Consider the following 14,914-nt stretch of genomic DNA (forward strand, 5'->3'; position numbering starts at 1 on the left):
TTAGTAAGATAAAATGAGGATCATGGGCATATCAGATAAGTTATTTGTGCAGTAACAGGCTAGGCAGTCCCCGAAAGTAACAATAGTGTTCTATTTAGAGCGATACTATTGATAACGAATGATTTTAAAGTTGATAAAACCAAAGAGTATAGTAACCTGGATAGAACCTTCTGTAGTTCGACCCCAGCGGCACCACCGCCACACCTATTTCTACCTTATAACAGCAGTATTAAGCGCAACTGTGTTTTGCTTTGAAGGATGTGGCAAGGGAGACATACTTTTACGGGGCATTCCAGCTTACTCCTCAGGGATAGCGCATTCGTTGCCGACTTCAAGCGGGAATCTAATCTTATCTGGGGTTGATTACAGATGGATAAGGGCGGCGATTGACATTTACAGTAGGTGGATTGCATGCTCGTATGCTACTCATATTATATAAAAAAAATCTGAAGAAATGAAGTCTTCAGTCACCCCAAAATCATGTAAATACTTAAGTCCATCTGTAACCTTTTAATAGCGTTTCAAAGTTTTATTAATAGGTGATTATTTTTTTCGATTTTCAACTTTTTTATATTACTTATTTTTGTTTTATTTTAGAGTCCGAATAGTTATATTTCTCCTTAAAGAAAGGACTTTTTAGTGATCTATTTCCATTAACACGTTAGCTGCGGAACGCGGCTTAAAACACCTCGTCCATGTCTGGTCGTTATAGCGGTAAGAAAAAACTTTAACTTCTCTGTGGTGCGAGAGGCATAACTTCCGTCTGGTTCAGTGTAGGAGAGTGATAACTATATGTTTGTGATGTGCTACTGATTCCTAGTTCTATGGTACACCAACCTAATGTCGGGTTTGTTAGACCTCGTACCGCACTGAACAAATAATAATGCTAACACAGTGCGGAACGAGGTTGGGAACGCCTCGTTTCCCCACGCACCTCGTACCGCACCCCACGCTAGCTTCACGTGGTTAGTGTTGTGCAACGCAGTCGAGGCTGCGTAGCGACGAAGTAGGACCGCTGTCTTTATGTTGAAAATTATCATGTCGAAACGTTGCCGAAAAAAGTTGATCATGGAGGAAGATGAAGAAAAACCGGTTGAAAAATCTGAGCCTGAATCAGAATACAGGAAGATATTTCAAAAACAGGTAAGTCACAAATATACTCTGTCTAGGTGAAAGTCCAGTAGTGAGACTTGGCAGGCTAGGCGTATATCCGTATAGTAAGAAATTACATTATAGATAATTACGTTTCCTATTATGGTTCAAACAAAAGTTAAGTAGCTACATTATTGATATAGGAAACGTAGGCAAAATCGATACCGAGTATTCCGATTACTCTTTACCCTAATCTACTCGCTCCTACTTTTCAGAATCCACTGCAAAGAAAGCACATCATCTCGAAAGAGATGTGTCGGATGCTACGAAAAACTCCGCACATTCTTGACATGTCATGAGGCAGACAAAAAAACCAAAAAAAAAATCTCACGGAATGCACTGTTTGCAAAAAACCTTATTGTCTGAAATGTTTCAATGAAAAACATCCATAACTTTTCCCCTTTTTGTATTCATTCTGTCCATAACGTTGATAAATAAAAACAATAAAATAAAATCGATATTTATTTTCCCATCACTAAATTATATGGAAACCTGCCATTTTTCAGTGCGGTCCGAGGTGCATTAGACCCACATTTTATTTTACCCATAGAATCTAAAGTAACGAATTTAACCAAGGGCGGCGGCAGTTTTAGGTTAATCAACTCATTGTTAATAATAATCAAGACAAAAGCCGTCGATTTTGTCTTATTTGGCGCCAAAAAAAGGATTTTAGTCTCCTTCGGGCGGTGGGATTTAACACGCCTCGTGCCGCCACAATGTCGGATATAGAACGAGGTTCAAAACAACTCGTAACGCAGTAATGGAAAGTACAGAAAAATCTGTGCCGCAGGGAACGTGTTAAGGGCAACAAAATCTTTAATACAATGGATCCTCCATACCTAGTAATTGTCAAAAACCTGCAGATGTGCTATATTGAAAGATCTAATCGTATAATGCAAATGAAGTATGATGACGCAATTTCAATAATAATAAGATAATTTATTATTAATCGCAGATAATGTAATTAAAGACATATAAATACAGATAAGGTTTAGGTGTCAGTCTGTCTGTTTGCCTTTTGTCCTGAAACAAAGGTACCAAATCTGCAAACATTTTTATGTTATATTTTCGGTACCGATCTCACCTTTTCACTGAATAGGTCCTGGATTGTACTCCTCGAAGAGGTTTGATTGAGGGGATTGTCGGCTTTCAAAGAAAATGGCAAAAAAATATCTTAATATAAGAAGAAATCCGCCGTTGCTAGATGGTGTTTTTATTACGCTTTTGTTGTCCCTGTATTTCCGGGACCAGAATACGGCTACGGTATCTCCTGTCTGTTGCGGACGGCAAGAATGGGAGCACGAACGGCTCGGCCAGCAACCCCGGGATGGATGGCGATATGTGTGGTCGCATACCGTCATGAACACCAGATGGTGTCGTGAGCGTCATGCTCACCTGGGTGGAGCCCGACGGGGCAACGCACCAAGAGGACTCCGGTTGCGTTCCGTTGGAGATCCCGGAATCCTCTACGCAGCGCTGAGGACGGCCACCGGGAGGGTTTTAATGCGGTAAAAATCCCACAAAACCCTGTGACGCTCCCACGGCACCGGACCTTTTGAAGGTTTCCCTCTCGATAAAAAAAGGATCACCTGTATATACAAGTTTGTATGTACACTCGGTATTTATTTATGTACCTGTATGTATGTAGCTAAATTAAAATTTTGAACAATTATCAAAAACCGATGACAATATTCGATTTTAATAATTTGGCCCCATTGTCCTCATCAGGATTATCAGGATTAACCTTTTTCCTTACGGGATTTTAGCATGATATTTGATTGCTAATTAATCGCGAAGACAAACAAAAACGCGCGCAGTACCTTGTATATTATTATCAAATAGATAATATCGCGAATTTATAGAAAAACAATCCATTAAACTTCTCAATCAGTAGTTATTGCACGATGCTCTTATTCGTACTAATTTTGCTATTAGCATACTATTGCTACTGTTTGGGTACCAGAAACTTCACTTACTGGTCCAAAAAGGGTGTGAAACATGTAAAACCGGTGTTTTTCTTCGGAAATGTGTACAAGCAGTTGACTCTTCACTTGAGTATCTCTGAGCAAATAGACGAATGGTATAATACGTTCCCGAACGAAAAGTATGTGGGTGCGTATTTACTTTCCGATTTGGCTCTCGTTCTTAGAGACCCAGAGTTGATAAAACGGGTACTGGTCACCGATTTTAGGTACTTCCATCCACGTGGGGTCCACCCACACAAGCATGTCAGGGAACCGTTATTCCAGAACCTCTTTACCGCTGATGGTGATGTTTGGAAGCTCCTCCGTCAGCGATTAACACCAGCGTTTAGCAGCGGCAAACTAAAAGCAATGTTTCCATTAATAATCAAAACAGCTGAGAAGATGCTGACAGTCGCAGAGAGTTCATGCGACAAGGAAATTGATATTCGAGAGCTGATGGCTAGATACACGACAGATTTCATCGGCAGCTGTGGTTTCGGTCTTGACTTCGACTCGTTAAACGAAGAGGAGTCAGTCTTCCGTCAACTCGGCAAGCGGATATTCACCGTAACAAATCGTGACGCTTTAGTTTTTGTGCTGAAACGCGCAGCGCCAGAAACATTCAAGAACGTAGACTTCTTCGCCCGAGAAATCGAGACGGACACCTTGCACATTATCAAGCAGATTGTGGAGAAACGAAACCACAAACCTTCAGGACGGAACGACTTCATTGACCTGCTTCTAGAGTTGAAGCAAAAGGGGAAAGTGGTTGGCGAATCGATAGAGAAGTTCAGTGCGGATGGATCGCCACAAACAGTGGAGTTGGAGCTTGATGATCTGATGATAGCGGCCCAAGTGTTCATTTTCTTCGCTGCTGGCTTCGAGACGTCCTCGTCAGCGAGTAGTTTCATCCTCCACGAGCTCGCCTTCCACCCGGAAGAGCAAGAACGGTGCCAGAAAGAAATAGACGAAGTCCTAAGTAGATATAACGGGAAAATTTGCTACGAAGCCCTCAAAGAAATGAAGTATTTGGAAATGGCGTTCAAGTAAGTACCTTAAATTATTGATGAGATATCGTTTTTGTTTATGTGTGTGCCTTTCGCGTTGGTTCGAATCCCATACACACATTTTTAATTAGCGTTACGTGCATGTCAGTAATTCTAGACTTGCTTTTATGTATAAATGCTCGAGAGATCTATACAAAAATGTTGAAGGTGTGTTTTGAAGGTGGTAGAACCCTTTGTGGTTCGACTCCGGCGGCACCACCGCCACACCTATTTCTACCTAATAACAGCAGTGTTAGGCGCTGCTGTGTTCCGTTTTGAAGGGTGTGGTAAGGGAGATAGACTTTTCCGAGGCGTTTCAGCTTGGTCCTCAGGGGTAGCGGCGCATTTGTGGCCAACCTCAGGTAGGAATATCTAATCCTATCTGGGGTTGATTACAGATGTCTATGGGCGGCAGTAGCCACTTACCATCAGGTGGACTGCATGCTCGTCTGCTACTCCTATGTTATAAAAAAAAAAACATAATCCGCGCCAAACTGCTCGTCCGCTCCGAATATAGAAACAAGTCGCGTCACAATAGCAAATTGTAGATGTTTCTCGGACGAAGACAGCGCGGGACCTCCTCGGTACCTGTCCACTGCCCGCTCTCGCCTACGGGTACATAGCTGTTAGTCTGCCCTTACGTTACGGAGTATATGCTAACTAAACCTGCGCGCAACAGCTTCAGCGGACTAGAAGTTTGGCGCGGACTATACCTTCCGAGATGAATATCAAGTATCTGGTTCATTATGCCTGAGCAGTATTCCACTAGTTTCATAGTATTAATTTATGAGTAAGATGTTTAGATAACTTCAATAGCATGATTCAAGATCATGTTTTATGTTTTGGCGGGAATTTTATTTCTAACTAGCTGTGCCCCGCGGTTTTACCCGCGTTATAAAGTAAATCAAACGCGGGTGAAACCGCGGGGCATAGCTAGTTCTAAAATATAAGTAGCCTAAGTTACTCCTTATTACACCAGCTACCTGCCAATAAAAGTCCCGTCAAAATCGGTCCGGGTCGTAAACCCCTTTCAGAGATAAGCCAGAACAGACAGACAGACAGACAAAAATTGTAAAAAATGTTATTTTGGTGTATGTACCGTATGTATATTCATATGCATGTAGTAAAAAGCGGTTATTTCAATATTAAAAACAGACACTCCAATTTATTTATATGTATAGATAGTCGAATCCTTCGATTGTTACTTATTAAAAATTAATAATTTCTCTGTTCTTTATTTTTTAGAGAAGCGATCCGGCTCTACCCTTCTCCAGGGTTTCTCATAAGGAAGTCCGTGAAGAAGTACACCTTCCCTGAGTCTGGGCTAACTATTGACGAAGACGTGGGCATATTGATACCCTTGCAGTCACTGCATCGAGACCCACGGTTCTTTGAAGACCCTGACACCTTCAAACCTGCTAGGTTTCTTCCAGAGAATGTTGGCAAGATCCCGAAGTTTGCATACATGCCGTTTGGGGAAGGACCCAGGGCTTGCATTGGTAAGTAAAAAAATAATATAAGAGTAGCAGGCAAGCATGGAGTCCACCTGATGGTAAGTGACTACTGGCGCACATGGACGCTGTAATTAACCACAGATAAGATTAGATATTCCTACCTGAGGTCGGCCACAGATGCGCCGCTACTCCTGAGGACTAAGCTGGAACGCCTCGGAAAAGTATGTCTTCCTTACCATACTCTTTAAACCAGAACACAGCAGTGCGTAACACTGCTATTATTAGGCAGAAATAGGTGTGGCGGTGGTGCAGCCAGAGTCGAACCACAAAGGACTCTACCACCTTCACTTTGTGAAGCCGTTTATGCTGCAGCGTGACAAAGAATGAGACACACACACGCTCGAAAAACATGAACGCTTTCTACACTCACAGCCCCACACTAGGATTCCCTGTGTCGTGGGTGCCATGGATACACACAGACAAATACACAAACACCAAGACCCAGAAACAGAAATCTAAGTTCATCATTTAGATATCCGAGGATCGAACCCGGGACCCTCTGCGTGTCAGACCGGTATGGTAACCACACCACGCGGGTCGTCATCGTTACCTCAGCAGACACGTAAATGACGTAAATAAATTAATGACGCAAATGTTACAGATTAATAATAATTTAGTCATTATTACTCGGCTTTATGAAGAACTAATCAAATCAAATCAAATTTTTTTATTCAAAATAGATTCTTTACAGAGCACTTTTTGAATGTCAATACAACTACCACCACTTCACAAGGTGTTTCGTTATGGAGAAGAAGCGGCGAAAGAAACTCCATAACACACATCTTTAAAAAAAAATGTTTTTGACAATGTCAATTTAACGTAATGGTACATGTGGAGCTGTAGCATTACCATGAGTTGGCATAGAAACGCCACTATAGAAATGGTAAATAGAAAACTATTGTCATTTTGCTAGTGAATAACATAACTACTATCGTTACCCTACGTCAGTAGGATAATATATCTATGATCGTTACGGTATTTCTTGACAACGTCTGTCAAATTAATGACTCATGGGACCGAATTTGTATATAAATAGGTCATAATGATATTCGCTAGCGATTTGATTTCGATAGGTTTTTTACGTATCGAGTTACGTCACTACGGATTTTAGTTCTACGAGTAACCACCAGAGGCGCTGTACAATTTTTCATACATTTATTTTACGCAGTCGCTAGCGAGTAATACTTTTGTAAACTCATGGTAGTCCTACTGGAGCTAATTCAGACCACACCGTTTTGTCAGTCAATTAATCACTTACTTTATAGTACGCTTTTTTACATAGCGTTTGTTTAACGAAATGTTTGTACTTAGTACAAACTAAGTACAAGTACAAACTTAGTACAAAACTAAGTACAAATATCGATTTTCTAGACGAAAAACAAACTTATCTTCATAAAGGCTGAGTAATCATGACTATATTATTATTAAATGTAAGAGATTAATAATAATTATTCATGATTACTCAGCCTTTATAAAGATAAGTTTGTTTTTGTCTAACAAATCGATTTTTGTTCTTGAAGTAAAAATAAATAGGATAGTAAGTACTTTTGTGTAATCCGCGCCAAACTGCTAGTCCGCTCTGAAGTTGGTTACGAGTAGGTGTATTCATACAATTTGCTATGGCGACGCGATTCATTTCTATATTCAGAGCGGACTAGCAGTTTTACGCGGCTTACTATAATACTTACGTAATATTTGTACTTGTTCTTTTTTCTTTCTTTCTTTTTTTCTTTTTTTTCTATAATATAGGAGAAGCACACGAGAATGCGGTCCACCTAATGGTAAGTGGCCTTATGCACATCTGTAATCAACTCCAGATAAGATTAGAGTCCAATCTGTGTTCGGGCACAGATGCACCGCTATCAGGACTAAGCTGGAATGCCTTGGAAAAGTATGCCTACCTTACCACACTTCAAACCAGAACACAGCAGCGCTACACTGAAGGTGGTAGAACCCTTTGTGGTTCGACTCCGGCGGCACCACCGCCACACCTATTTCTACCTAATAACAGCAGTGTTAGGCGCTGCCGTGTTCCGGTTTGAAGGGTGTGGTAAGGGAGACAGACATTTCCGAGGCGTTCCAGCTTAGTCCTCAGGAGTAGCGGCGCATCTGTGGCCGACCTCAGGTAGGAATACTTAATCCTATCTGGGGTTGATTACAGATGTCCATGGGCGGTAGTAGCCACTTACCATCAGGTGGACTGCATGCTCGTCTGCTACTCTTATATTATAAAAAAAAAAAAAACACTGCTGTTATAACAGAAATAGGTGTGGCGGTGGTGGTGGTGTCACCCCAAAATGGCAGATCAATTATTCTTATATACCCACCCTTTATCATGGGTATCAAATGAGACACCTATTTTTTAATTTTTTAAATTTAATTTCTAATTATATTTTATTAATTTAATTTCTTTAGCGTCGTTGAGCACTTTTTGTGATGGGTAAATGTTAAACTCGCATCAGGACGTCGCCTGATCGAAAATTCGTAAGACGGCAAAGCAAACAGCAAAAGTCAAGATGTCATCCGTAGCATTACCATGAGTCGGCATAAAAACGCCACTATAGAAATGGTAAATAGAAAACTATTGTCATTTTGCTAGTGAATAACATAACTATAGTCTGATTCATAATTAGGTGTCCAAAATGTAAACAAAGGTGTTGACCTATCAAGAAAATACGTTTCAAATGGTAGTTTCTTATTTTTGTCAATATTAAATTAATACAACAATAATAAAATAATAATCTAAATAAATTAAGATTAATTCATATTTTCTTATATTTATATTATCTCAATTTCGTTCCATACAGTCATAATAATAAAAAACAAGGTTTATGGTAGAAAATTAAAATGTGATAATGGTAACACAATCGGAACCCAAAACATTTCTTGTGCCGTCATTTTTAAGATTCGTAGCTGATATTATTCATTTTCGTGATTGTAATCGAACTCGAATGTATTATCGTTTTCATAGCGCGTTTGTTAAATTGTGAATAATTGTAAAGTTTTAGTTTTTTGTTGAGTTTGTTAAAGTTTTTGTTTCTTGTTAATTTTGACAGTGACATTTGTTTGTTTACATTTTGGACACCTAATTATGAATCAGACTATACTATCGTTACGGTATTTCTTGACAACGTCTGTCAAATTAATGACTCATGGGACCGAATTTGTATGGCAATAGATCATAATGACATTCGCTAGCGATTTGATTTCGATAGGTTTTTTACGTATCGAGTTACGTCACTACTGATTTTAGTTCTACGAGTAACCACCAGAGGCGCTGTACAATTTTTCATACATTTATTTTACGCAGTCGCTAGCGAGTAATACTTTTGTAAACTCATGGTAGTCCTACCGGTGTCTAGAAAAAATATGTCAATGGGTGTCACCATGGAACAGAAAAAACAAGTTTCTTTTCTATGGGTGTCACTTTCATTAGTTTTTTTATTTATTATATTTTATTATTCAGGTTAGGTTTCGAGAGTTTTCACTTCTGCCGGCACTCCGGGAATGCAACACGTTGATTATTTTATTTTTTTTATTTTACAGGTGAACGCCTTGGAATAATACAGTCGTTAGCTGGTGTATGTTCGCTTCTGAGCCGGTTCAGCGTGAAACCGGCGCCGACTGCCTGCCGCCGGCCGCGGACGGATCCGCGCTCTGCTATAGTACAAAATATCCTGGGAGGACTACCTCTCATACTTATTGAGAGGAACGTTAAGACGGAGTAAAATAAAATGCATTTATTTTATATATAAAATTCTCGTGTCACAATGTTAGTTACCGTACTCCCCCGAAACGGCTTTACCGATTTGCACCAAATTCTATATGCATATTCAGTAGGTCTGAGAATCGGCTAGTATCTATTTTTCATACCCCTAAATGATAAGGGTTGTTCACCCTTAACATTTTTTATTTACATGGCAACACAACGTTTGCCGGGTCAGCTAGTTTTTTTATAAATTAAATGAAATTATTTTAGTATAGGCCTACAGCGGCACTTAACATTGTCAGTTACAATATTTTCTTAAACTACTACCGGATCGGAACGCGACCTCTATTGAGAAGATTCGGTAAGAAACTCAGTGGGTTTGTCTTTTTTCATTATAATTACTTATTATATATTATTATTACTCTTTTTTCTATTTTAATGCCATCATTTTTTAAAAAGAATTAATGAAACACTAGCTCCTGTTATACTAATTATTTAATGAAATAATAATTGTATGTAACTTCCCGCAACCCGTCAACAGATGGCGCCACACGTTTCTGAATCACGCTATTACAGTTTTCTCAACATGTTGCATATAATACAAGCTGCGAACTGAGACTGTTGGATCACGGCCGTTCCCCCGGCATGATCACCTAGCCCGGCGGGAGATCTCATATTCCAAACATTCTTACATTTCGAAGGTAGAACCCTTTGTGGTTCGACTTCGGCGGCACCACCGCCACACTTATTTCTGCCTCATAACAGCAGTATTAAGCGCTGCTGTGTTATGGTTTCAAGGGTGTGGGAAGGAAGACATACTTTTTCGAGGCGTTCCAACATAGTCCTCAGGGGTAGCGGCGCATCTGTGGCCGACCTCAGGAATATCTAATCCTATCTGGGGTTGATTAGGGATGTCCATGGGCGGCAGTAGCTTACCATCAGGTGGACTGCATGCTCATCTGCTACTCCTACATTATAAAAATCTTAAGTAATTAATATATCGCCCCTACTTCCATAATAATTCGTCATTACCTTTACATTATTATTTGTAGATATTATTTATTAATTAGATATTTGTAAGATAAATAGAAATGTCATAATCCTAGATTACGATATGTTTTATTGATAACTCTTATCTCTTACATTAGTACGAATTAAAAGCCCACCTGTTGGTAAATGGTCACTAGTCTACACTAATATTATAAAAAGGAAAACTTTGTTTGTTTGTTTGATTGTAATGAATAGGCTCAAAAACTACTGGACCGATTTTAAAAATTCTTTCACCATTCGAAAGCTACATTATCTACGAGTAACATAGGCTTTGTTTTATATGAAATATATTTGATAAATAGATTTTGAGGTGGTACAAAGTTTGCCGGGTCAGCTAGTAACTATGCTAGTAAACATGGGCGTAGTTAGCACTGTATCTATTGTATCAATGATGAGGGGCCCCCGAGCGAGAGGGGCCCCGCCAGTAAGCAAAAAATCGTAAAATGTTATTCTCTAATACGCTATTCTTAGGTAGTATTTCCCTGGAAAAATAGATATAATAAATAATGGGGCCCCGACACTTTTTGATACGGGGCCCATTTATAGCTACGCCACTCCGAGTAGACATCTGTGTTGATCACATAGATTAGTAAAGATACTTCGCCGCCTTGAAATTGAATGAAGCTACAAACGGCTTATTAGTAAGTTCTTTTTTGAATTCTTGACAAATAAAAACATTTTTAGAGAAAATTTACGAATAAATAACTAATACTGCGTAATTTACGTAATAAATAAATAATTATTTCAAACATTTTAGGGACATTTTAGCACGGAGACGTGGCAAAACTTTCTTACGCAACTATTTCAATTCTCAAAACTGGGTACATTTTCTTGTTAGGAGTGAGTAATCTTTACTTATCTATGGTTGATCACACTATAGTTGTCACCTTATATACAACAGATTCTACCTGAAGGCTACCAGATTCGTTGCCGCTGCTGAGGACTAATATCATCATCAACATTACTCTCCCACTGCTGGACACGGGTCTCCTCTCAGAATGAGGATTAGGCCATAGTCCATGACGCCGACCAAGTGAGAATTAGCAGAATTTACATACCTTTGATTTTTTAAGATTCTCAGCTATGCACGTTACCTCACGATGTTTTCTTTCACCATTTAAGCGAGAGATAATTAATATTAAATACGCACATAACTTTCAAAATCAGAGGTGAGATTTATTATTTACTAAGCTATCACTGCTTTGTAATAGAGATTAAGATAATCGCCTCATACTAGGGTTTCTGATTTCCCGGCATATTGTTTTCCCGGCTCACGGGATATCCCGACCACATTTTCCCGGGAATTCCCGGGAACTGGAGATTTTTTCAAAACATTATGAATTCTATGTCTCCAACCTTTCTAACTCTTATTTCTGTGCATTGCCCACTTCTTGCAACTGGGGGAGGCCTGCTATACGGCTTCATAGAAGAACGTAAAGATTAGGGGCTGAACCATGTGAAATGTTTTATCTATTATCCGTACACTTCACGATGCTAGGCTTTTCAGCGATGCCAGATCAACTATAGGTACATCGAGATTTTAAACTGTGTATAAAGAGCCGCCTTTGTGTTAGTCCAAGTACATAGTAATAGGGTAACCGTAATCCACCCCAGATAGAATTAAATTCCTACCTGAGGCAACAATAAAAACTAAAAATAAAAAAGTTTAAACTAGAATAAATACAAGAAACCGCTACTTTTCGGTAATTTTCGCTTCTATCTATTCAATATAATAGGTAGACTGTTAAATGTTCGTAATGCATGTACTTCAATGGCTGCAATAATAACTAATATTTGGTGGTACGAAACTTGGGCTGCGAGTTCGACTTGCACTTGGCCAATTTTATTTATATAATAAGAGGCCTATGTCCAGCAATTCCTCAAAAGACTAATGAATGGACGGATAAAATAAGAGAGCATTTACTGCCTCATTTGTAAATGTACTTCTTACATTGATATATTCTTAATTGTTTAAATATTTTTCATTTCCGTCAGCTTGTAAGCACTACCATTACAATATAGTTGAAACTTCGGTATTAATTTGTGCTTAAATAACATATTCTTTCGCGATAAGGTCTACTTTAACGTTGTAAATATGTTCTTACCAAATATTGCATGTAAAAATCATCATAAATGTTAAAATCTATGAGTAATTTACTATTTTTTAAAGATTTTTTTGGACCTATGAAATTTCCGGAGTTCCCGGGATCCCGGCCCATTTTTCCCGTCCCGACTCATCGTGTTTTTCCCGGGAATTTCCTATCCGGGAATTCCCGACCAGAAACCCTAGTTTATACTTACATAACATAACGTAAAACGCATTTAAAATAAATTTTGTTATTATAAAGGACTTTAGAAAAAGACATTTGTATATGCCAATTAATTTTATTCAAACACTGATACAATTAATATTACTGTTACAATTTTCAAACACGCCGTGTGACATTATAAAATAGCTTCTTTCCAACCGTTGTTTTACAATCTAAACGAGATCCTGAAAATGGTAAATATAAATTTTGAAGGTGGTAGAAACCTCTGTGGTTCCACTCCGGCGGCACCACCACACCTATTTCTGTTATAACAGCAGTGTTAAGCGCTGCTGTGTTCTGGTTTGAAGTGTGGTAAGGGAGTCATACTTTTCCTAGGCGTTCCAGCTTACTCCTCAAGGGTAGCGGCTATCTGTAGCCGACCTCAGGAAGGAATATCTAATCCTATCTGGGGTTGATTACAGATGTCCTGCGGCAGTAGCCACTTACCATCAAATGGACTGCATGCTCGTCTGCTTCTCCTATATGCAAGTCTGTCTCCCTTACTACACTCTTCAAAACGGAACACAGCAGCGCTTAACACTGCTGTTATTAGGTAGTAATAGGTGTGGCGGTGGTGCCGCCGGAGTCGAACCACAAAGGGTTCTACCTTCTACAACCTACCGTTAGGACTGTTAGGTGTGACAAAGAATGAGACAAATAAATAAATAAAATATACCGGTGGTTCGGTTACAACATACTAATACTATGATTTACCCAAAAAAACAACTTACGAGACCCCAGATTGGCCTGAAACAAACACATTATTTAAATAAACAACTGTGACTAAATAAATCATAAAAAAATATAATCCGCCTTCTTATAAATATACCCATTTCACTCCCACATTAGACAAATCCAACGACACCACATATGTTAATCCGTCAAGCCGTTTGGGCTGCAGCGTGACAAAGAATGAGACATACATACATACATACACACCTACATACATACATACATACACACATACATACATACATACGCTCTAAAACATTACGCTCCTCATTCCAGTAGAAAATTTGTATAATGATGCATTCATTGGTATCAAAATTTAACAAATTAACTATATAATGTTTTTGAAACAGTTTTCAAAGGTGTGAAGTCTACCAATAGTCCAATACGCACTTGTCCAGCGCGGTGGACCATGGCCTAATGCTTCTCATTCTGAGAGGAGACTTGTGCAGCAGTGGGACAGTAATGGGTTGACGACAAAATGTAAAGGTATATGAATAGGTACTTACCAAGGCTGGTTACAGTGCCGTTTACAATACCTGAAAATTATAAAGAATAAAATAAAATAAAACGATTTCTACACTCACAGCCCCACACTAGTATCCCTGTATCGTGGAGGCTATGAACACACAGAAACAAATGCACAGACACCCAGACCCAGAAACAGAAACCTAAATTCATCATTCAGATCTCTGTCTGGCCGGGGATCGAACCCGAGACCCTCGACTATATATCACATTTTATCATAATATGATATATAGTCTGATTCATAATTAGGTGTCCAAAATGTAAACAAAGAAATGTCACTATCAAAACACGATTATAGGTATTGAAACCTTAACAAATTAACAAGAGACAAAAACTTTAACATTCTCAACAAAAACAAAATATTTAACAACTACACACAATTTAACAAACTCGCGTATGAAAACAAGAAATCATTCGAGTTCGATCACGATCACGAAAATGAATAATATTAGCTGATATTATTTGACTTGACGAAACTTTGAAATGGCGACACAAGAAATTATTTAGATCCCGATTGTGTTACCATTATCACATTTTAATTTTCTACCATAAACCTTGTTTCTATTATTATTACTGTATGACACGACATTGAGGTAAAATAAATATTAGAAAATGTGAATTTATCTTAATTTATTTAGATTATTATTTTATTATCATTGTATTACTTTAATATCGTCAAAAATAAGAAACTATCATTTAAAACGTATTTTCTTGATAGGCCAACACCTTTGTTTACATTTTGTACACCTAATTATGAATCAGACTATAGATTGACTGCTTAAGCCTTAAGCTGAGGTTGGTAATTGATGCGCTACCTGAAGAATGATTTGGAAAACCTCGGATGACTATGACCTTACCACACCCTTCAAACCAGTATAATTAATTTGTATTTCTTCTCCTTTTTCTTATTATA

General features: G+C 38.6%; 1 protein-coding gene and 1 long non-coding RNA gene across 2 annotated transcripts; one reads left to right on the plus strand and one right to left on the minus strand.

The window, feature by feature from the left end:
* The first annotated feature begins 3,056 nt into the window (after nt 1-3,056).
* LOC140755631 (cytochrome P450 6B2-like) lies at nt 3,057-9,608 on the plus strand. The gene is made up of 3 exons (XM_073090934.1): nt 3,057-4,162; nt 5,408-5,661; nt 9,223-9,608. The coding sequence occupies exons 1-3, from the start codon at nt 3,057-3,059 to the stop codon at nt 9,402-9,404; spliced, it is 1,542 nt and encodes a 513-aa protein (XP_072947035.1). The 3' UTR covers nt 9,405-9,608.
* A 3,206-nt stretch (nt 9,609-12,814) lies between these two features.
* On the minus strand, nt 12,815-14,455 carry LOC140755584 (uncharacterized). The gene is made up of 3 exons (XR_012103809.1): nt 14,380-14,455; nt 13,983-14,012; nt 12,815-13,491 (listed from the first exon to the last, which is right to left on the minus strand). It is a non-coding gene; the product is annotated as an uncharacterized LOC140755584 (long non-coding RNA).
* Nucleotides 14,456-14,914: the final 459 nt, after the last annotated feature.

This window comes from Epargyreus clarus, unplaced genomic scaffold (genome assembly GCF_041222505.1).
Source record: "Epargyreus clarus isolate Ecla_fem2 unplaced genomic scaffold, WU_Ecla_fem_2.2 ptg000033l, whole genome shotgun sequence".
NCBI classification, from domain to species: domain Eukaryota; kingdom Metazoa; phylum Arthropoda; class Insecta; order Lepidoptera; family Hesperiidae; genus Epargyreus; species Epargyreus clarus.

Coding starts and splice junctions, on each gene's coding strand:
- LOC140755631 (XM_073090934.1), top strand. CDS start 3,057: ATGCTCTTATTCGTACTAATTTTGCTATTAGCATACTATTGCTACTGT. Junction 4,163..5,407: donor TATTTGGAAATGGCGTTCAA/GTAAGTACCTTA, acceptor TTTATTTTTTAG/AGAAGCGATCCGGCTCTACC. Junction 5,662..9,222: donor AGGACCCAGGGCTTGCATTG/GTAAGTAAAAAA, acceptor TTTATTTTACAG/GTGAACGCCTTGGAATAATA.